We start from the raw sequence: 24,602 nt of genomic DNA, 5'->3' as shown, positions 1-24,602 counted from the left end.
AAGCAATTTTTGTTCAAGTATCAGAGCCCTGCAAGGTCACTTTAAGTCGTGGAATATAAAGTACTTTTGTGTCTGATTTATTCTTTTCCAGAAGACAGACTTCTCAAGAGTGACAGGATAGAAAGCAATTCTGTAGTCCAGGGTCATTACTGTTTGTGGTTAGAAGTAAACCAGAAAGTCTGATTTTCATTATTTTATTTAGATACCAGAAGGTGCTTCTTAGCTGTATTTTATAGTAACTTCCACACTTAGTATAAAACACTTTTACCTTTTTCATCAGCATCTGGAATCTAAAGAAACCCCATCTTTTTGTGATAATACAGAACCTTTTTCTACTTCTACTTTACCTTTTGATTATTTTGCTTTTGGAATAGTTTTTAGCATATCCTTATTCCACATCAGTCAAATACAATTTGTCAACTGTGCAGATTTAGTTCAGGAATTAAGTCCTTCTGTATTTAATGCACTTTGTAATTTGGTTGGAGGTAGCAGGACTGATAGAATCTTAGAGGTAAAATAAGGAGAAAGAGAGTGTGAAACCCAGTGAATAAAAGGAAGGAAATTGTGTTCATTTAAATTGTAAGGAAAAAAATAGATTAGAGAGAGACTGCTTTGAGGGGAAAATGTATTTGAATCATAGCAATTCAGTGCTTGGGACAGAAATAACTAAGCCCATGTGAACATGACCAAACATTGGTATTTTAAGGATTTCCAAGTGTGCTTTACAAACAGCAAAGTAGCTGTGCCTGCAGTTGTAAATAATGGATTTCCTTCTTCTATTTAGGGTGCACTATAACAATCCTTTTTCTTTCCCAAGTAACTATCCCAGGAGAATCCAGAGCATTTAATGCTTATAATTTAAAGATTGCATTCGAGCCTTTTTTCCTCCCTTATTCTGCTCTTAGCTCTATTTAACCAAAATGCTGCAGAGCAAGTGCCAGATTTCTCTTATTGTTCATTCTTAGCATTTTGGAATTTATCTTTATAAGAAAATAGAATCAGTGGTTTTCTGAACTTAAATAGAAAAATTATTCCATTTCTTATTCCCATTACAGGAAAGCAGTTTAAATGCACAGTATGTGACTATACAGCTGCCCAGAAACCACAGCTCCTACGTCATATGGAACAGCATGTCTCTTTCAAGGTAAGAAAACATATAAATCACGCTTAAAGTTATTAGGAAGTACACAGAACTTTAGATAACAGTATAAAAACTGGCACATTTTCTTGTCTGATGACAACTAACAGTGTATAAACATTTTAGTATTTTGGAAATTTTGACTTTATATTCAGACTTTTGAGATAGGGTTATTTTGTTCATGACCAATTTGTAATTAGTAGTTTTACTTGACGAAAATAGATGTATGTTGCAATATGAAACAAATTTATTTATTAAAATTTGATTGTCAGTCCTTGAGTAAGTGAATCTAATATGTACCTTAAAATGTCCTACGGAAGTATGAAAGCAAATCCACTATATCACTGTTCATTGCCCACCTTAATTTTCTCTGAAATTTGCAGTCTCTTGTACTACAGATGAGTTAATATACTTGAAGAAAATTGAACAGAATTAATTTTAAAACACTTACCTTTAAAACATTTATCTGAAACATGCATTGGAAAGAGTTTTGAAAAGTGTTAATGTTTCTATGAATTAGATTAGAGATACAGTTTATTTTAATAAATGGTAGTATGTTTTTATTTCTAAATTTCACATTGGTTCTCAGTGTGATAGGTCCTAATGTAATGTATTGTGAAATGTTATATTCAGTAAATAGGAATTATACTAGTTCCTTTTCCAGAAAAAACAGTATATTTTATTTACAAAAATGTTCATTTTAATGTGAAGCTTTATCTTAACAGTGAACATATTTCTTATTGAAAACATCATACTATTTTCATATGTAGCATCTTTCATTATCTGACAGATCATTTTACTTCTATAAAGAGTACACTGCAGGCATTCTTAACAAGTACCATAAAGCAGCAAGGCAAGCAGTCTTTTCAATGATGGTTTAAGTTTTGGAAGACAAAACAAGTCATCTAAAGAGATTATACATTTTGAACAAATAATTTTTCTGTCTTAAGTATGTGATTTTGCTCCAGACTTACATTTTTAAAAATATTTTTTTGGAAATGAAAATACATAATTTCCTTTTTTTGATGGCTAAAGTGATGAATGCACTCACAGTGCAGTTCTTGAAATGCAGCTGGTTCTGACCTTGGGATCTGCCTACACATAAGTGTGGCAATTCAGGACATTGTCAAGAGAACTGAACACTGGATTAGATCAATCAGGAGTATTTGTTTAAAGGAGTTAAAAAAATGTTTGCCTCTTTATAGGACAGTTGTTTACATGCTTATCAGGCTCAGAGAAATGTCACTACTTTTGTGACCTAATGATCCTTTAATCCATCATATTTCCCAGCTCCATGAATTTGCAGTCCTGCTGTGTAATAGCAGCTAACATGCACGACTTGCACAAGTGAGTGCTACGAGAGCACAGCACTCTGGATTATTTTCCTTAAAAAATGACAGTTTCGGCAATAGAAAGAGAGTACCCATCTCTGAAATACTGAGAAGCTGAATGTTACAGTACCCTCTGAAGCATAGGGTTAAGGGAGTCTGAACATCACTTTTCTTCCTTATTTTTGCTGTTTGGAGCCTGAAGGAAGATCACGAGCAATGAGCTTAGGAGAGTGTTCTAATCAATGTACCCTGACTGCAGACATTTCCCTGCTTTAAATTCAGCTCCTGGATGAACATTTCTGTACCAACCATTTTCTGCTGAGGAGTTTTAGGTGGGACTGCTCTGCATGAAACATTTTCCATCCTGTTCTGAGGTACTTGACTTTTCCCTGAGGACTTCAGTCAACATCTGCATGCTTTTACAGGACCTAATGGTTGTGTCAGGCTTCCTATAACTGATATATCTCAGTCAGAAATTATTATCAAAGGTTAACTTTAGGCTCAAATGTTTGCTTTCCAAATTTTTTTCTTTCTTTAGGAATATTTCTCTCTGACAATTGAAGAGAGATGTGTTCTTAAAAATTAATTAATTTAGTTGCCAAAATCAGCTTACCAAATGGTCAGAGAAATGCAAATGCCAGGGAGAGGTGAAAGGAAAGGAAAGGAAAAAATGAAAGGAAAGGAAAAAAGGAAAATTAGATTGGCTGTAGAATCATCTTGTACTTTCAGTTAAATTAGTTTTCCTGCTGCCCTTTGTCAGACCAAAGCTCACAGCAGCTGAGTCATTTCATAGTAGAGTCTCCACATGGTCAGACCTGTTATCATAAATTATGAAGTCATACAATTTACTGAATTACAAAAACTAGTTAATAATCTTATAATTACAAAAACTAGGTAATAATCTTATAATTACAAAAACTGGGTAATAATCTTATAATAGTGAGAATATTTGTTGTCTTGCACATAATAAAAAATAATTTAGGTAATGCTTAGTTACAGCTTCAATTTATTTTGAATTTTCAAGGGTTTCCTTGAAAGGTGCCCAAGCCAGAAATGAACATAGTTTCTTGGGATCAAAATCTTGTAGCTTAGACCAGTATCCTGAATAGGTGAGGAAATACAGTCCAACATTTTCCTTTTTGCTCCCAGCCCTTCCGCTGTGCACATTGCCACTATTCCTGCAATATATCTGGTTCCCTGAAGAGGCATTACAACAGGAAGCATCCCAATGAAGAGTATGTCAATGCAGGGTCTGGGGAGCCTGCAGCTGAAGCTCTTATCCAGCAAGGTACAACTCCACCAAATAAGAGTTTTTTGGTTTGGTTTTTTTTTTGCTGAAGCAAAGTTGGTGTGAAGGTAAACTTTTGTGCAGTATGTGTTCTTCAGTTTATTGGGTGTTACATGATAAATCATTATTCCTTTTTAGTATTTCTGAAATGGCCACCTTTTACCCTTCATTCAGTGTCCTTTGTTCTTGGTTTTTAAGGGTGTGGGAACCAAGTTTTGTTTGACCTTGACTATGCTATTTGTTGTTGCATACATTTATCATTTACACTTGTTTGTCTCCGTTTGTAAGTCAAGTGTTACTGCATGTTGAAATGAATGATAAATTTCTACCATTCTGCTGATAAATTTCTGTGACAATTCTGCAAGGTTGAACTTGAGGTAAGGTTCAGCAAACATAAGGAAAGAGACTGAAAAGTAGATGTCAGCAAATTATTCCCCCACTAGAAAAATCCGTGGAGAAAAGAGAGTACAGGTAAAACAGGTTAGGAGTTGTTATGCTCAGAATATTGTTTATGGGCAAAGGAAGCACACCTTGTCTGTGAAAGTAAACCAAGAATTTTTTAGTAGTGTAACAGAAATCTTAACAGTCTAATTTAGGATTAGTCTGACAACAGTAAGTAGTTTTGCTGTTTCACACCAGGTAGATGAACCAAGGCAAACAACTGTTTGTACAGTCAGGTTCATTTATGGGTGTAAAGCTCCTGCAGTTCTAGTGCTTGGTGTGAGGAATATTGAGCAAGAAAAGGAGAAAGCCAGATTAAATGTTAAATTGTGTGGAAAATATTTTAATTTTTGGTAAAATTAAGTTTCTCACTTTGTTACTCATAATTTTAGCAAGTGTTTTCCCTGTTTTTAAATATAAACTACCAACAGTTTAATCTTTGGGAATCTTCAGTTTCTGATTTTGTTGAAGAGGAATGGAGACCAAAATAATGCTGTTGTATTAGCTAATGAATTAAATGTAATTCTTCTAAGGTTACATTATTTCTAAATGCTATTTCCAAAGAATTAACACATACGATTTATCTATTGAAGGCATTAATCCATGTTAAAATACTGAAATCATGATACAGAGAAAGATAACTCAGTCATAGACTCTCCCTTTAAACTTGCTCTATAAGGGGAAAATGCATAAATACAATAAGTAATCTGAGTCTGTGTTGGTTTTATGTAACATTTCTTTGTTTCCTATTGTCAAAAAAACCCCCAACCCAACCAAATAATTTTAAAAGTAAATATCTATAACAGAGTACGTATATATAGTATAATTTTATTATTATTTTCACGGGCAGTACAAGTCCATGGGGAGCCGGCAGTTGTTTTAACAAAGTAATATTTGCTTGGTCAGTACTCAGAGCCTCTAATTTGTAGTCACCCAGATGAAGGAAAAACTCGTCATGGGGAGCTTTGTTTAACTTCCCAAATATCGGAGCACTGCAAGGAATTATTTGTCTGTAGCTTCTTTTAGGAATAGTTATATGATAATTAATTCTCTCAGTATAAATTAAGGATCATACTTGAAATGTTTGGAACAAAGAAAATTAATCTTATACTGATTAGGCTTTCCTTCCTCTTTGGGAGCCAGATAAATGCTTTTCTGAAGGTAATTCTTTTCCACTGAAACAAAAGAACTGTAAAGTTGTTGAGATGTAAGAGTAGTCTTAAAATGGAGACGTTGGAGTGGGATAAGAGAGAAGAGTCTTTAACTTTTTCCTGTGGCAGATATCCTTTTCCCACCACATTGGAACATTGGGCAGGATGAAATTTAACACGGTCAAATGTCAGCTTCTGCCCCCAGCGTGGAGCAATGCCTGGGATCTGGTTGGCAGCAGCTCTCCAGGAGCCAAAAGTGATCCCTGGCAGTCCAGAGGGCAAATCCCATCCTGGGGTGTGAAACAGAACATGGGCAGCAGGGAAAAGAGAGGATTGTAAAATCCCATCCTGGGGTGCATGAAACACAGCATGGGCAGCAGGGAAAAGAGAGGATTGTCAAATCCCATCCTGGGGTGTGAAACAGAGTATGGGCAGCAGGGAAAAGAGAGGATTGTCAAATCCCATCCTGGGGGGCATGAAACACAGCATGGGCAGCAGGGAAAAGAGAGGATTGTCCTGCTGGGCTCAGGGTGGGAACCCCGAGTGCAGGGCTGGGACCCACCAGGTGAGGATGTGAAGGTTCATGGCTGTGTCCAGAGGGTAACAAAGATGGTGATGGGGCTGGAAGTTGTGTCCTGTGAGGAGCACCTGAGGGCCCTGGGCTTGTCTGGTTTGGAGGAGGCTGAGGGGCAGCCACATCGCCCTCTGACAGCTTCCTGAGGGGGGAAGGGGAGAGGGAGGTGCTGAGCTCTTCTCCTTGGGATCCAGTGCTGGAACACGTTGGAATGGTTTAAAACTGTGCCTGGGAGGCTTAGACTGGACATTAGGAAGCATTTCTTTACTGAGAGGTTGGTGAAACTGGAAAAGGCTTCTCAAAGTGGTGATCAATGACTGAAGGCTGTCAGTGTTTAAGGGGTATTTGGGCAATGCCCTTAACAACAGCTTTAACTTTTGGTCTCCTCTGAATTGACCAGGCAGTTGGACTGGATGGACCTTGTAGGTCCCCTCCTACAAGGGGACAGAAACAACAGAAACAATATTTTCTGTTCTTTCCATCTCTGGCTTTGCATCCTTCTTTCTCTTCCTCTCCTTCATTTATATTCCCTGTGCTGACAGTAGTGCTGTGCCTATTTTCCACATTCACCTGTGGAAAAGTCAGGCATTTTAGAGTAGTAATGAGGCATCAAATCCATGTAGGAGCTGTGAAGTCAGTGTCTCTTCTCAGGTCTCTGTAATGAAGCCCTGAGCTGTATTAATAGCTGTGATTTTCCCACATGCAGCTTCCTTTGCCAACTCAATTTCCTGTTCTGTGATGCATCAGATGTATCTTGCACCTGGGCTCCAAATAAGACCAGAGATTCCTTATCATGCTATAGAAACATCAATTTTTCTCAGTGTATTGTTATCTCAGTGGGGGAAGAATTGTTCCTGGTGAGAGACATTTGCATTTGGAAGTGATAACCATGAATTCTATTGAAGTTAATAAAAGTTTTCCTGATTTGGAAATCAGAATGTCTTCTGTATTTGGTTCATACAACACAAAGAGATTACTGTGGACACATTATGCAGTATGACAAGTAAATCATATTTGTCACATATGACACCTGGGTGTCATACAAGGTAATAGATGTTAAGAAGAAATTCTTTACTGTGAGGAACAAATTACCCAGATAAATTGCGGATGTCCCATGCCTAGAAATGTTCAAGGCCAGGCTGGATGGAGCCCTGAGCCAGCTGGTCTGGTGGAAGATGTCCCTGCCAATTGGCAGGGGTGTCGGAACAAGGGGATCTTAAGGTCCTTTCCAACCCAAATCTTTGGATGATTTTCTAAGTTTCTGAGCTGCTTGGTCCAGACATTGCACCTTGCTGTCTGACAAGCTGCTATTTACTTTCAATTAGTGTATTTATAGATCTGAAAAGCAATTTTGGAAAATTATTCATGTATTCATATAAAGGAAGACCTTTCAAGCCTGATATTAAACAAATCCTTTGAAATTAAGAGACTGTAGATGAAAAGGAGGGAGTACCAGCAAGCAAAAAGGCTTGAAAAGAAATTGAGAGGGGAAAGTAACAAAGATTAATATCTAATAAAAGCTGTCTATATCTATTTGTATTGTAGTCTGCTTGTTCTAAGTTACCTACTGAGCCCAGAGTGAATTGCCTCACACTTTCTCATCTCCTTTACTCTCAGTTGGTTTTTGACTGCATTGCAGGCACTGCAAAAAAACTTAATTGGAAATATTTATATGAATGTAGACTGCTGGACTGAACTCAAGATTCCTAGAATAAGCTTATAAATAAATGAATGATTCATAGAAGAGGGACTGTGTTCATTGGAGCAACTGCATTGCCAAGGATAGACAGCAGTATGTAATTTCTGGGCTTGTGGTTAGAAATTGGAATCACCCAGGGTCAGAGAAATGCGTGGGATTTTTCAGGTTGTTTAAGGAGAAGTCCAGCTTCTGTGGGTGTGTTTGATGCCTTGGAACATGATGGGTGAGAATGATCTTTTGTCACGATGATGTGGAGTCAGGCATGTGGTAGCACAGTTCCTGCAATTAGATTTGTTACAGTGAGTTCTGGTCACCTAATGCAACAATTTATCACATGCAGGTTATTCATGTTGTCTTTAGTCAATAGAGGGAAAAAAGAGAAATACTTACTTGCATTATTACAGTCAAGTGATATCTAACATTTGACCAAACGACTTCCATAAGCAAAAGAAGAAAAGGCTTTTTTTGTCTCATATAAAAAAGTTGGACAAATAACTAAAATGAAATGTTTTACAGTTACACGGCTTGATTGAGATGGGGTCAAATAAAACAGGTTGTTGCTGTGTTGAAAAATAATTTATATGAAAATAACACAAATAATTTATTTGTGTTTTCTTGTAGGTGGCATTAAGTGTCCTGTTTGCAGCTTTGTGTATGGTACAAAATGGGAGTTCAACAGACATCTTAAAAACAAGCATGGAATGAAGTTGGTGGAGAACGATGGGGAGACCAAATGGGAGGTAAAGCAAAATAACAACAGCTTTGACCCCAAGGTTTTTTAAAATTCTGGGGAGAAAAGTAAGGATAAAAATAAGAAGTGTATAAAATGTGGTTCTGACTTTATATAAGATGAGAAGGTCATGGGATCTTATCTTTACTTAAATGCATGCCTTGCTATATCTGTTAAATTTTAATATATGGTAGGGTTAACAACCTTGTAAATGCTTATTTTTGCATTTGAGGCTTCTAGTCCTCTGTTTGCAGCAGAAAGGGTGAAAGCTTTAGCAAAAAAATGTGAAATTGAAAAATTTACTGCATTTTGTAATATCCTGAATATTTACTGGTGTTAACTGTAAGATGAGCGAAGCTGCAGAAAAAAGCTTATGTCTTGGTGCAGAGAAGGCTAGAATCTAGAAAACTGAATTTTTAAATTGACTAGCTGAAAAAATTATAATGTTATGCAGAGTTAATCTTCTATGGTATGTTCCATGCTTTCAGCTTCAATCCTGGAGATGCAGAATCAGTGGGAAAAGCACAGATTTAGACACTTTCATTACAATATTATGATTGGCCAGCAGAGTGTCTTCTACTGCCCGAGTAGGCTGATTTTGAAGTCCAGAGAGAGGAAAAAGCCAAGAGCAGCTGCAGCTGGCTGAACCCCACAGTTTAAGACCTCTTCTGCTGAATTTCAGTCTGACCCCCATCACAAGTTTAATGCCTGATTTGGAAGAGCTGACCTGCAGGTCTTCTGTAACAGTTATTGAATATCCACACACAGAAGAATAAGTCTGGAGTAGGTTCTATTTGGATAGCTGTTCAAAGAAGACAGGACAAGCCTTTTGAAATGCAACCCTTCAAAGTCTTTTTTCCATATTCCAAATGATTATCTGTACACGTTCCCTGTAGCTGCCGAAAGCTGGAAAAATAAGGGGACATCCTGGGTGCAAGAATGACTTTGTTGCTGAATTGGCAATAGAGTCCCATCAGAGCAGGAATATATATTGACAGCTTGTCTTGAAAAAAAACTTAGTTTGTGGAAAGAATAACTTGTCTGAAACAAAATGCCATTTTTTCCAAGTTTCTGAGGTGTTTTAGCAGATCTCCCATTATAAATTCATTTTGCTCAAAAGGCCTTTGCTAAACCCTGGTATAGTACAAGTCTGTTGTTATTTCTAAGATAACTGTGCAACAAAAATAAGGTCAGGATAACTTTACATCCTTAAAACAACTTTTGAAGTAAAATCTAGAAGAATACTGTGGGATTATTATCCTGTCTCCCATGTAACACTCTTCTTGAATTCTGTTTCACCCAGTATAGCTCTTGTTACAGTATTTGTCGTCCAAACTCATTCCTTATTGCTGTTAAATCAGTGAAATGAGATTATTCATGCCTTGGCTGGGTTTTGTTTCCAAGTTAACTGCCAAGGTTTCCGAAGAAGCATCCACTCAGTATCTCCATATCACAGAGGCTGGAGAAGATGTTCAAGGCACTCAAGCTGCTGTGGCTGCATTACAGAACCTCAGATACACTTCTGAGAATAGTAAGTTACCTTTTTCCTAGGCTGGAACACAAATACACCTTTTCTTCCAAAATATCCAGTTCTTTTGCGTGTACTGAGCAATATATGACCTCGTGTAATCTTCTATTAAAAATTATGAAATAAGTCATCCAGAACTTACTTCTGGGGGGTTATATTTTCTTTAAGTATAAATGAAAAATTATAATTCGTTATGAATTCCTATATCCTGAAGTCATTAATACTTATCACTGCCTGTTTTGCACTTTATTATTAGCTGTGTGGAATTTCCTGCCTATATTATTAAATATGCTGTGAAATTAGCTATCTTGGCAGAGTAGATGGTGTGTATCTAATGACAATTCTCTGGCTATTATTTTCTCTCTCTCTGGCTTTAGTCAGCAAGACTGCAGGAGAGACATGGTGGAATAGCTCATTTACCACATTCCCAAGACAGCACTAACAATCTCAATGTTGGTGGTACACGAAACTAAGTGAGCTATTCTGTATCATGTTGAGAAGGAAAGGAGTAGAAGAGTAGTATTAGAAAATGTCTGCCAAGTGGGAAATAACAAAAACCAGGAGAAAAGGAGAAAATGCCCAGATTTCTGAGAGTGTTAAAACACCAGAGACTAGAGTAGGTGTTCCTATGTTGTTTGGTTTTTTTTTAATACATATAAATAAATGCCTTGGTTATGAGAAGACAGCATTTTACAATTGTTTACCATTGGAGTCTCTATAGTTCACAGTAGAGATATATTTCAAAACCTCTCAGTTTTTATGGATTTTCCAAGCATATTGCAATTAAATTACATTACTGCCAGTTTATGTATATTACTTTAATAAGTTGAGATTCTGAATAAGTGAAAACTTCTTGAGAACTTTCCTTCTGTATATCTAAAAATAAATATAGTCATGGAATGTACTGTACATAGCAGCCTTTATTTTAAGCATGCAACTATAATATTTTGAGTAATCTTTTTAGAGCATCTAACTTCAGGTACTCTTCCAGCATATTCCCTCTGTATACAAAGAGTAGTATCTTGTCTAGAGGCAGTTTTATAGTTAAAAAACCCAAAGCAAGCAAACCTTTTTCAGTACTCAGATACACTTGTTTCTTACATAAATTACAAAATATAACTACTTTCTATTTGAAATTAAATTATCTGACCTAGACTACCTATACCATCACAGTATCAACCTCAGTTTAAAAGAATTTAACTTAGGAAATCAGATTTATTCTATTTTCTATCTGTTTTCTGTCTCTGACAGTGATTAGAGCAAATATAAGGAAGTTTTACACGACTATGTAATGTACTCTTTTAGGTCTCTTTCAAATAGGCATAGAAGTGATAAGTGTGGCTGCACTTGCTGATTCATGCATTCCCTGGGCAAATTTATTTTGTGACTACTTCCCTGCCATAGATCTGTTATTAAAATGTCACATTATTGAGCTTTTTGAATTGTACCAGCAGCACTGCGAGTCAAGGCTGTGCTGTTTGATTCACATAGCCTCAGAACTGTTCTACTGTGATGATCTTATGGCTGCTGTCTTTCTGGTAAGGTGAAGGACTGGATCCAACAGCTGTGAACATCCTGCAGCAGATCATTGAGCTGGGTTCGGAGTCCCACGATGCCACCGCAGTGGCTTCTGTCGTTACCATGGCACCTGGCACGGTGACGGTGGTGAAGCAGGTAAGAGCTCCTTCCTTCTCTACACCAGCCACATTTAATTTTCATCTATTTACTGTGAAATGGGTGTTACTTTGCAGGGGACAAATTTTAAATGATCATTCAAGACACATAGAGATTTTTCCCGATTTTTCACTGGGTGTTGTATGTATGTGTGTTTACACGCCCACACATGGACATGTTTATATATACATGTATACATATATATATACATATATTTTATATATCTAAAAATGTATATAGTTTTGTATGTATATAATACAGCTTTTTTCTAACAGATGTTTTCAGGCTCTATAAAATAACACACTTATATTTTATGCAGACACTTAATGCCATTGTCGTATAAAAGATTCAGGTGGTCCTTGGTGCAGCAAGCAAAAGGAAATAATTTTCAATTTGAGGTGTCTGTTGGGTTTCAAACACAAAGACTTTTGCTCAGTATTTCCTCCTCAGAGGTGTCTGCTAACTTCCATTTTTCATTCTCCTCTCAGTGTTCTTTAAACTCTGCTTGTTCCTTCTCTTTCACACAGCTCTTTGCTTATCCCTTTCCCCACTGATTCACTGGGGTGTCTGCACTCAGTGATTGACAGGTGAGGAAAGGAAAGTACATGCGAAGTTTTAACTTTCCAAAGACTTTAAGTAACTCCTTTTATTTAAATGAACCAGAACTGATTATTTTGAGTGCTAAAACTAACTTTTTGAGTTCAGCAATTTTGTAGTGTTTTGAACATTGAATTCATGAGAGCTTCAAAGAAGTCTGAAGTTCATGGTCTGTGAAGTACTTGGATAATTCCTAAGCTTGCTGCCCAATGTCACAAAGACAAGGCAGAATTTGACACCAGAGCATTTTCAGATATTCATTTGCAATACTTGAAAGGTATTTGACTAGAAACGATGTAAGAGTTTAGAGCTTTTTTATAGAGTAGCATACCCAAATTTGAAGACTAGATTCAGTCATTAAAGAGAAGAAACAGTGTGGTCCAATTATGTGCAAGTTTCAAAAAACCTATTATACAGTACGCACAGAATGTACATGCTGTGCTATAGAGGTGACCTGTTTAGGGGTTGGATGCAGTATTAGCAATGGGTGTTTGTCAATATTATTTAAATTAGTTCTTCCCTAAAGAAATTCATCTTTTGAAGCTGTTGTACTAAAGGTATAGGAGAAAGTGGCTGCTGAAGGAGAGCTGCCTAGAGAATGTTTTGATATCTGAGTGTTGAACTTTAAATATACAGGTATTAACTCTGATCAATATCTGAGTCATCATAAAATCTATTAACTTCCTTGTTGGACCCTCTGAATTTACTGGTAACTTTTTCTAAGTAAATATTTATATTACAAATTAATTTTCTTCTTCACTTTTCAATCCATATTTCTAGCCTTTTGAGTTTGCAGACTGCTAAACCTTAATCCCTTCTTTTTCCCTCTATAGATCAGTGACTCTCAGTGATAACAAACTCTTACAAGCACCACTCCTGTATTAAATGAAATATTAAATTTTTAGAGCACAGAATCTCTTTACTACTTTTCTTTTCATGCCCCATTTCCCCTTCCCTTTAGAATCTTTAAATTTTAAAAATTTTTCTTTTAATTTTTCTCTTTTTCTCTTTTTTCTTTTATTTTTCTATAGAAGTTGGTTTTTTATCATAGTCTGGTCTGTTACATAGCTGTTGTTACTTTCTAGCTCTTGTCTTCCCACCAGAAAATTGCTCCAGAATTACAGGCGCACCCAATTTTAATCTGAGGGAAAGAAGTCTTTAAGTGTTATTTTAAATGACTTTAATCCTCTCCCATTAGAAACTGTCAGTTTTTTCTTCAATAGTGAGTTGCTTTCTGTGGAATATCCCTCATTTGTACCTATGACTTTGTTGGGTTTTAATTATCATAGGTTCCTAATTGTTAACCTTGAAGTGACCTTTAGATATGTTCATATTTTACTTTCCTACTGGAAAATGTATTCCACACTTTGTTCTGTGACCTTCAGCTTCTCTTGTGGATTGTGAGACAAAGAATTCATTCAGGGTGTCAGCAATCTATCGACATCATCCGTCACTGAATTTCCACTCCTGCTCTCTAATGGCCTCACAGAGTCCTTGCTTAGCAGCTTGGATCCATTTTTTCTTTCCTTAACAACATTTATTGTAGCTGTCCTGATTTTTATGCTGTTTGTTTTTTTCTTTTTCTCTAAGGACATACATTATCCATTTCTTATATCAGTTCTTACTTTCAAATCTCATTTTCAGCTAGCCCTCACAAATTTCCTTCATATTTCTCTATTTGCACCAAGAAATTTCTTCTAATTCTAAACTACTAGAATGTTTCAAAAGGATTTTTTTTTTTTTTTGCTGTAAATGTTACACTATAATAATGTTCCTGGTTTTGTTTCATCTTTCCTCCCTGGAAATTTATTTCTGCCACAGTATTGTCCTTGACCTTATTTTTAACTCATAAAATTCTCATTTACTTTATCCTCAACATCTTGTATAAATAAGCTGTATCTCTCAGTAATGCTGCTATGCTCATACTTTAGCACTTCCCTAATCTGTGTGCTGTGCTTCTAGAGCTTCAGGTTAATGCCAGCATTTTGCCTCCAGAAAAAACTCAGTATTTATCCCAATGTCCTTTTCAGCATCTTAGAAGATGCCTGGTTTATTAATTAGGTCTAACTGGTAATTTTAAAATTGTTTTCTACTAGGTCACAGGACATAAAGGATAACATGTTTGAGGAGTTCTTCTATTAGAATTATTGTTCTCTTTGTGGTCTTACTGCAAGTACACTAAATTATAAATACACATTATAAAGGAGGTGAAATCAAGATCAGATTGTCCTTCACAACTCCTGAATTACATGTTGAGAACAAAATTTCAGTTCTGACTTAGGAAACTTTATATTTCTTGTTTATATGAGTGGTTATATTAAAGAAAAGGCTTTGACAACGTAACAGTAACCAATTCCAGGTAGAATTGGGATTCAGCTTATCATTTTTAAACCCCAAAAATGCAAAGTTAGCCCTGCTGAGCTTGGATTATGTTTGGTAAATAGGAATAATTGTTGGCTCTGTTAGTGTCACATGTACGAGACCTTTCCAAGGTTGTGTCTGGAGCCTGAAATTATTTTATCTTAATTTTGCCTGTGAGTCAGTATACTAATCTGTTATCAAAGTTAAATTTTTTTCTAATTTTGGATGAATCCAGTTGTTTGAGCACTGAAAATATGCAGCTTCTAAGGAGTGTAATATAAATATCAAATGCCTGAGAAAAAAAGTTACTAATGTGAAGTTTTACCAATATGATCTGAGACAGGCAAAAATCCCCTTTGAAGGCTTGATCACAGTGTGGCAGGAGAAATCCATCCTTGTCCAGTTACTGGGATCCACTCTGGATCTCTGTGAAAGAGCTGATGAAGATATTTCTTCATGGCAGGACATTTGATACCTTCTGCTCTGCTTAAAGACAAAAAAAGTAGCAAGGTGGGGAAAAGGAGAGAAGAAGGAGTGCTAAGCTTGAAGAACAAGGAGGAAAGAGCTTAGAAAGGCCAGGAAAAGCCAGGAAATACGCTCCATAGTGGATGGTAAATATAGGCAAGAGACTGGGGAGAAAGGAGTTGTGTGGGAACAGCACATGGGAAGGTAAAGGGACTGAAAGGGTAAAACAAGACACTTCCCCTTCTGCACATTCAATTCTCTGTGTCCTATTACAGATGTACTTTTACCCTTGTGCCTTAGGGTGGAGATTGATTCATTTTTTTGTTTATTTTGCTAGAAAAGGCTGTTCATTATTTATAGGGGTGGACTATTTTCCTGGCTTACATGCCAAGCATAAGCAGTCAGGCCATTATCACACACACCCTTGATGTACAGTCTCTGCAGGCCTGTGTTCAAAGACTGCTTTTTCACACAAAATCTGTGTGCTAACTAGAATAGAGATAGTGTTTCATTACAAACTGCCTTGATGTTTAGTTGTTTCTTTCAGCTAGAGTGTACATCAAATAAAGGATGTAAATTATTCCATAAAAAGTTTCTTCCAAGTTAAACATTTGTTTGTTTTAAATACTGAGTTTCTTGTGAGGAAACATTACCCTCAGAAATGAACAGCCCTGATAGGTTATTTTTGGCAGAGGAGATTCTTTAAGTGTGTAATGCTGTTTAAGTAACTCTCCCAGGAAACAATATTCAAAGTGCATATTCTTGATTTCACTATATATGAAGAATATCCTTGAAAGCTTAGTTCCTGAATCCCTTACTGCATTGACCAGAACATCAGAAGTGTTTCCTCTTCTTGGTCTGTATCCATCAGCTCTAGTTTCTCTTCTAGTTGTTGCTCTTCCATTCCTGGTGTTCGTTAGCAGGAATGTTTAATGGCAGCAAGATACTAACTGATTTAATTCATTCATTTTTTCATAAATGCAGTTTATTTCTTGTATCAGATGTCTTTGACACAAGGAGTAGAAAGCGTGTAGAATTCAAGTTCTTATTTTTGCATCAAATTACGACTACAGAGCAGTACAATTTTGGATTGGAAACCAAAGGTTTACATTGGTGTGCACTGTTGTAACCAGTCAAATTTGATTGCATGTTACCTGTTTGTCATGGTTTTTCTCATTTAGATAGTGATGGACAAATTTGCTGGTAATTTGTTTTTTTCTTAGGCCTGTGATACTGCACTGGGTTTGTGTGCTCTAGAACCATCACTTTTAGCTCACTCTGAAGATGGCTGAGAAGTTTGTGTTAATCACTAGTCATTATTATTATAAGGTGATTATATCAGCCTTTCTGCACAGTTGTTCATCAGAAGTCCACTTTATTTCTCAACTCTGTGGGATGCCTTTCCTATTTTTTCAAGCCAGAGAGCTGATTTCCTCCTCAGGAACATTCCTGGGCCATGCCTGAAAGTGAATACCTAAATGTTGCCAATTTGTTCTGAATGATGACTCCTATATGGTTTCCTATTTCAACCTTTTAGCTACAATGGTTGCCCAAGCTATCATTATTTTATGCTACAGTTAACTCTGATAATCTTTTTTCTGACATTCACAGTTTTATGTTTTATCCCTTTTGTATTATTTTAGAAAAAAAAAACTTTTTTCTTTTCTTTTTTAAGAAAAAAAAGATTACTTTTGCTCCTCTTGTTGTCATTGCCTTCTCTTATCCTGTTTACTTGATGTTCCTTTTTATGCCACATCAAACAAAGTCTTGTTTTCCTTTCCTGAAGTTTTTACTCCTTTTCTACTTCAAGTCCCATTTCTCATTAAAGATTTTGTCTTCTACCTTTGCTCAGTCCACGAAGATTTAGTTGCTTATTACTTTTTTCAAATAAATTTTGAATGCCTTCTTTCATCTTGTGCTTAGTTGTGTGGATTTTTAATGAGGAGCAATTTGTACCTCATTGTCTTCTCAATTACTTGTCAAAAATATGATGGCAGCAATTACCTGTGAACAGACTGTTGTATATTGACACGAATGCCTGTCACGCTGAACTACCACTGTCCCATTTATGTTTTATGCTCTCACCTCTCTTTTTCTGTGTCTGCTTACTTTTTCTTGTTTTATGCTGAAATGATACTGAAATTATAAGGCCTTTGGGGCATGAACTACTCTTTTCATGTAGCATAGCTGATACAATCCAGGTCCTGATCCAAAGCACTACATGAATATTAACAATAAAGTGCAGTAGTTGGCTGCTGAATTCTCTTTCTTTTCCTTCCACTCAGAAAGATGAGACAGGACTGACAATTTTACTACTGTAGACCGAAGTGAAAGGTTAAATCTATTTCTGAAAAGGATAGTAACCTATTTTTAACTTAGACACAATGTTTTCTGGAGAATAAGTATATCAGTTATTACATACAGTAACTAAACAGATCTTTATCAGAAGATAACCAGAAAATAGTGGATTTCCATGTGTTTCATCCTTTATTTTAGTTCCTTTCATCCTTTTATTCTGTGATCTCTTCAGGCTCCAGTAAAAACCTACCATGGTAAGTCACTTCAAAGTGACAGCAGTAGGAAGGCAGAGCAAAGATTATACATGAGCTCAAAGCAGATGACAGAAAAGAATTTTATAGCGTAACACATCTTCAAAAGTAAATAGCTATTATTAGCAATGGCTGTCACATCAGAGGCTACTGAATGTTGTGCTTCAGCAGCACACCTTGTATTTCAGTCTGCCTGGATTGGTCCTGATGTGATGATGGGTGCTGGTGGTAATCTAGAAAATTTGCCAGTATATGGAGTTATGTACATATTAATTGTCAATTTTGTTGCTTTAGAACACAAGAGCAATCTGATGCTTCCCAACATGGAAACAGCAATGGAAAGTTCTAAATGGGGCAGATAGGGCTGAGGAGTTCTTATCTCTGAAAGGTACAGATAAAAGCTCAGTCAAGATCCCTGTCCTGTTAGAGTTCCTAAAACAGTGGCAGTGTTGCCATTCTGCCTCAAAAGGAGATGAGGTGATCCAGCATTTTGCCAGATGAGTGCCATGTCCAGCCACAGTCCCTCTGTCAGGGTATATTCAACCATCCAATTGCAAAAAGTTTTTAAAAATCTGCATCAATAGTACAAAGATTTGTTTGTCTCCTTGCTGCTTTTCTTTTATGCAAAGCAACTCTTTCATACTCAAGCCTCTTTATTATTCCAAAAGCATTATGCACCAGATTGTCTTTGTTTTGTAGTTCATTATAGAGATTCAAATGATCAAATTTTACAGTGTTTTCTGTGTGTCTTTTTCACACAATATAACTGTATGTAAACCAGAATTGAGAAAGCGTTGGAATTATTCTGATGATACTGAACAAAGCTTGTAGGCACCAATGTAAGCTGACACATCACATATCCAGGTGCTCTCTGTGATCTAAAATGCTTTCATTTTAATTTTTTCTGCAGATATTTTGTATATTTTTGTACTGATGCTTTATGATATAAATAGGAGCATCTGCAGCCTAGTATAAGGTTCTGAAAGTCTGAAAGATCTCTGTGATTAACTTTTCTACTTCATGGTAAACTGAAAAGCAGCATTCAATGTGAAATCAAGATGGAGATTCTACTGAGGATTTGGGGACAGGCCCAGCGAAACCGTTCTAAGCACAGTGGACCTGGAACTCCTGCTGACTTCAAATAAAATTGAAGATATTACAGTATTTCACAAAATGAGCTGTAGAGCAAGGAAAAGGCTTTAGCATATTACTGCAAGTATTTTTTTCTTACTCCTTTTAGGAAAGAGAAGAAGTATGTTTTCCTTAATGGCTTGAATTCATTTATTTCAAATTTAAAAATACTTTCTTGTTTAGAGAGAAAGAGATTTCTCTAAGAGTGACACATTTGCAATGAATACTTCCATATATTTGGATGGTTCTTGGATATGTAAATTAAGATCATTTGGAATTTAGAAATGTTGAGTTTCGTAAGAAAATATGGTGGTGAAAGTCCCATTGGCTTTTGCGAGAGACAGATTTAGTTAATAAAGAATATTTATGCAGGTACTGACTTGATTTAATGTGCCAGCTGTGTGTGGCTTCAGCTCCTTGCTGTCATTCTTTAATGAAGGATAAGCAGACAGATGCTTTTCAGCTGACTCTCAAACAGAAAAGAGGTCTTGGATGCTGCTCTTCAAAAGATTTCAGAAGCCAATAAAGAGAATTGAGTGTGGTGACTTCGTTCATTCAGATGGCAGCTGTCCCACTGTTTCATCAATTTGAGGGATGTAAATTAACATTTTGAGATTATTCCCTGTGGAACAATCTAATAGGAACCAAGCAGAAGCATGTAAACATTGAACTGATTTGAAATGTAAATATCTCAAATAATGTGGTGATTTGTCAAACTAAAAGGATTACAGATAGCAGTCCAAAAAAGATACTGGAAGCTAGAAACAACAGAAATAAAGGCATTAGTTTTCTTTACCCTGCATGACAAGTGTAATAAAGCCACATCGATAAAGTCAGGTAGGGAGTTAAAATTAACTTTCTTTATTGGCCATTTTCATTTCCAAAGGATATAAAATTGAGTAAGTATTAGATTGCTGCTATTGAATTGAATGAGATTCTGCTTTCATTTCATTTTTGTGTCAACTATGCTTTATTTATTTTCCTCTCTTCATTATTTATGTACATTCACAAAGCTGTATCTAAAATTATTTATGGGTTTTGATTTAGAGTGACAACAGTGAGATCCATCTCATACTGTATTGTGCATTCCTGCAGCTCTTAGAAAATGTAGTGTAATTTTTCTGGCCTGAGGCGTTTTGTCAGAGGGTTGTGTGTAGTGCACAAAAACAAGAGGGATTAGTATATTGCATGATTATAGGGCCACATTTTAGACACCCCTATTTCTGTATTTGTTTGAGCATCTCTAACATCAAGGGCTGTAATTGTGAGCTGATTCATAACAAGTTGTGAGATTCTAATTATCTAACATTTTTAACTGCAGCTTCCTATCTGAATTCAATGGTGATTAGACTTCTCATGGCTTGTTGCAATATTCATTACTAGATCTTGTGTATGTCCTTAACTTCCACAGAGCTGAGTGGAGCAAGTACCCTCAGGAAAAAGGAGAGGACAGTTATGAAAAGGGAGTTTGGTATTAGAATTCACCAATGCTCAGTTGCTTTCTGTAGGATTTAGGGTTCCTTTAAGAATTAAAGAATAAAAAAGGGTGCATTAGGAGCAGCAAGAGACGAAAGTTTACAGTTCTGTGGGTTTTTTTCATGATTTAGCTCGTTGCTTTTTAAAGAGAGGCTAAAGCTTCCATTAGTGAGGGGTGAAAGGGACTTACAAAGAGAGAGAGTGATTTTTGACAGGGAAAGGACAAGGACGGTTGTTTATATACTCAAAAAGGAGAGACTTAGATTAGATGTTAGGAAGCAATTCTTTACTCAGAGTGCAGTGAGGCATGGGAACAGATTGCCCAGAGCAGTTGTGGATGCCCCATCCCTGGGAGCATTCGAGGCCAGGCTGGATAGGCCTAGTGGAGGTGTCCCTGCAGAGGGGCTGGAACTAGATCATCTCCAAGTTCCCTGTCAATCCAAACCATTCTGAGTCTACTTACTCTTTGATTCTATGATGCCTGCATTTTGATACCACATAAATTGTTCTTTCTTGAGGCTGGTTGCAAATTCTACTGTGTCAAGAAAACATCCAGCATCATCTACTTGTATAGGGTGTTCAGCTTGAACTTCAGCAGGAGCTGTTTAAACTATATTTCAAATAAAACATTCAGATATGTTTGATAAAAGAATGTGAAAAGGACTTCATTCCACTCCTGTATTTTTTATCCCTATAAACTGAATCTTGTGCAATGAAGCCAGAGTGGGAATTGGTGGGTATGACTGTGCTATTGCATTAAGGTCAGTGACAATGGGCAGATGCCCTTTAGATGTCAAATCTTTCACCAGATAAAATCCACGTTTATTTCATTAGTATATTACAGACATACTGACTTGGGGCCCTCAGCATGATTTAACACCTGGACATACTTGTTACTGTTCAAGAAAAGCTTTCTATAGCCTTATTAATTGAGTGAAAGTTCAGAATGCTGTAAAGTTCTAAAGGGCTTGTGAATCTCTGAAATCTTCTCCTGACAAGTATTTTAAACACTAACTAGAAAAGTCAAAAGCAAAGTCACTGTGTAACAAAGAGAATTGTTGCTTAAGGAAAAAAATTAATGAGAAAAGAGCATCAGGAAAACAAACATATAGAGCATATTTTTCTCCTTGCTGGTCTCTAAGGGACCAAACACATCCTTGGAATCTCCAGTGAAGTTCTTCCCTTCTGTTCCCACTCCCTTTTTAAACAGCATTAATGATATTAAATTATATTTACTTGTATTTGATTATGTTATTGCTGTTTTCTTTTGCGCCAGCTTCTAACTAAAAAAAATTAGCCCTTTCTAACTTCTGTAACTCAGATTCCATACTTCATAGAATCTACCACGTCTGACCTCTTCTTTGTAAGATCACCTAAGAGTTCAGTGCTGCAGGAGCACACTGTGCTCCAGCAAACAGGACCATGGATTCCCAGAATGATTTGGATTTGAAAGGACTGTAAAAATCATCTCATTCCAACTTTCCTGCCATGATTAGGGACACCTTCTTCTAACAAATGGTTTTGCTTATGTCTTGCATACTGAAAAATTGCTGTTCTGTTCCCTCTTTAAAAGTAGATTATTTTGTCACTAATACTTGAAAGAATGCATTTCTTCCACGTGACTTACAGTTTCCGGATTTATTAATACTTCTCTGGAGTACTTTGCATGTGGATTTTATAAGGGTCTGCTAGAAGATTATGATTTGGTTTTGCATTCTAGTGTGTACTGCATTTCAGTAATTGACAGGCACTTCTATGAATTTGGAATTCAGCACCAGATTGTGTTGCTTTTTAAAATTTTGACAAGAAGAAAAATGTTCAGTAAAAAATTCTTTTTTTTCCACTTGTTTCTGTCAACTCTCCTTTCCATAATATAAACATTGCTGCCTCACAAACAGTAGACCTTAGGAACCTATTTCAGTGATATTTATATTACACATTTTTCTAATAAAATCCCTTAAGGTTTACAGTGAAATTTGCACTTCTAAGAGCAGCCATTGACTACGGAAAAAGAGAAAAGTGGGTACAGTCAGTGTTTTCTCACATGGTTCTGGTTGGGTTCTCAACTCAGTGCTACTAGAGGAATTGACTGAGTTCAGATTTATTTAAATAAAAGCAGTTTTGAATGAGTGACTGTGGAGAGATTAAAGCTGTCACTAAAGACCAGTGTTCCTGAAATTTTGCAGCTCTCTGCGCCCAGAACTGAGATGCTGTGCTGGTGCTTTCAGTATTCTGCCTAGCTACGCACTCATTAATCAAAAGCGCTCACATTTTCTGCAAAACTGACATTTTCTTCCAAAACTGTGTGATTGCTAATTTGTGTGCTGTATTTCCATTAATCATCACAATGCCAGCAACTTCTTGGGAAGGTGAAATTTCTGTAAGCTCTCCACTGTCTCCTCAGGTGAAGGAAGAGGAGCAGTCAGCCAACCACACGCTGATGATCCAGGAGACGCTGCAGCAGGCGTCGGTGGAGCTGTCGGAGCAGCATCACCTGGTGGTGTCCTCAGATGAGGTGGAGGGCATCGAGACAGTCACCGTCTATACCCAGGGCGGGGAGGCTTCAGAATTCATCGTGTATGTTCAGGAAGCTGTGCAGCCTGTGGAGGAGCAAGCTGTGGAAGAATCAGTGCAGGAGCTCTAGAGAACGATGCTCAAAGGAGATGAATTCTTAATTTGCCAAAGCCAGAGGTTTGGGGTGTTTTTTGTCCCAACCAAAAGCGAGCAAGCTGATGGATTTTCAATTATTTGTGAAGTGATCTAACTGGTTGGATTCTATCAGTAACTTAGACGTATTATGTGCAAAACCTTCTCAGACTTTTTTGTTTCTAGAAGATGCTTTTAAGGAAAAAGTATTCTTCCCCTTCTTAGAAGATCTCTCACTTGATTCCTGTAAATTCGCACAAATATTGTCTGTTCAAAACTGTGGTATCCCATGATAAAAACCATCTGTAAAGATAGGTAGAGTGTCTGGAAAAGCCCATACATCCCATTTTATACATGCTTCATATGTTCTTGACTTGGCTGGAAGCAAAGTTGTTTTTTCTGTAATTTAAAAGGGCCTCTTAGCTCTGAGTACATGCTTAGAAAGTGTCTGCTGAGTTATGGATCTAACCCAAACAAAGGCTCGAGTTTTTATTAGAAACACACCAGAGATAGATTGTAGTTTATACCTGTGAGATGATCCTTTGAGTTTGGGAGGTATTTAAAGCCATATGTGATAATTCTGGGTATCAGTAGGATGACTGTTATTTATCTATTTGAATAATGATAACTGTTTCCATCCCACTGAATAAATACCCATCTGGTATTTTTAAGGTGAAGCCAAAACTGTCAAATCAAGGAAATATTTTTCTGTTTTTAAGAAAAAAAGATATATTCAAAAGATTTATAAATGCTATAAGAGATGTATGTTCATATGTTTTAAACAGACATGCTTGTAAATATGACTGTGTGAAAAAATTTGTACAAAAAGATTAAGTAAATATTGACAAGAATCAAGATATTCTTAATTATGCATGTATATAGTTCCAGATTTTTCTTCATGAATCTTGAATTGTTTCTGATTTAGTATTTTTAAATTTGAGCTATAAAAATTATTAATAAATAAAAAATTGTCATGTTTTCTTCTAATGCTTAAATTTCTTAAGTGCTGGTTTCCCTTTGGTAGCTAATTAAAAAGTGCTGGTGTGCATTGACTCTGCTGAGTTATTCCTCCAGTTAGTAGTCTCCTATCAAGAAAGTACCACCGTGAAATACAGGCAGACCTTTCTATGTAATATGGGTGTCCTGGGTAAAAAAAGTGGAAAATAGCTTTTGACTAAGTGGATGAAATGTAATGAGTTGGTTGTCAGCATCTTCTGAGTCTGCTGGGTTCTGTTGATGCTGGAGAAAATCCAAGTGCAAACCTGTAGTGACAGTTTTTCCCTTAGCTGTGGCAATGGGAAGTTTAAATTTGTTAATGGAAAAGAGATGAGAATTGCTTGACTTCAGTGGCAGCTTTGTTTCCTCTGGTTTCATCCCGAGGGTGCACCAGGAGCCCCAGGGATGTAAAGTTTGGAGGGTGGAGACCTTCTTGCCATTTTGTGTCACTGATCAGAGCTGGTCATAAGTGTCAGGGTTGATTCTGTGTATGTTCAGTGAACTTGGCAAGAATGAGCCATGAAATGTTTAGTAACGCTTGTAATGTGATAGAAACTGATGCATCAAATGTATCAGTATGATTAATCTGGGTAAGAAATTGTGGGTTTGTAATTAATGGTTCAAATTCAGTATTGATTTACAAGACAATGCTTTCTGTTATCTAGAAAAGAAGAAAGCAGTCTCAAAAACTTAAAATCTATTGAAACAGCCCATTTGCTGTTAAAACCATTTGGAAGAGCCTCTTGATTACATGTGGTAACAGTGGTGAACTTATGTAAAACCTCTCTGAAAAGGGGACAGTATTTTCTATGCATCACTCAAGAATT

General features: G+C 36.5%; 1 protein-coding gene across 7 annotated transcripts in view; it reads left to right on the top strand.

The window, feature by feature from the left end:
• ZFAT (zinc finger and AT-hook domain containing) overlaps positions 1 to 23,831 on the top strand; it is a 113,849-nt gene extending 90,018 nt beyond the window's left edge. For 5 of the 7 annotated variants that reach the window (XM_072925029.1, XM_072925028.1, XM_072925032.1 and 2 more), the window contains 6 exons: positions 1,056 to 1,144; positions 3,619 to 3,757; positions 8,244 to 8,362; positions 9,757 to 9,883; positions 11,424 to 11,554; positions 22,538 to 23,831. In XM_072925029.1, the coding sequence (XP_072781130.1) occupies positions 1,056 to 1,144; positions 3,619 to 3,757; positions 8,244 to 8,362; positions 9,757 to 9,883; positions 11,424 to 11,554; positions 22,538 to 22,777 (845 nt within the window). In that variant the 3' untranslated portion in view covers positions 22,778 to 23,831. Of the gene's footprint in view, positions 1 to 1,055; positions 1,145 to 2,751; positions 2,844 to 3,618; positions 3,758 to 8,243; positions 8,363 to 9,756; positions 9,884 to 11,423; positions 11,555 to 22,537 lie in introns of those variants that run through there. The other 2 variants (XM_072925033.1, XM_072925034.1) reach the window with 2 other exon arrangements.
• Positions 23,832 to 24,602: the final 771 nt, after the last annotated feature.

This window comes from Taeniopygia guttata, chromosome 2, assembly GCF_048771995.1.
Source record: "Taeniopygia guttata chromosome 2, bTaeGut7.mat, whole genome shotgun sequence".
Classification (NCBI taxonomy): Eukaryota; Metazoa; Chordata; class Aves; order Passeriformes; family Estrildidae; genus Taeniopygia; species Taeniopygia guttata.
Note: the sequence above shows the minus strand (reverse complement) of the source record. Positions and strands in the feature narration are given on the sequence as shown.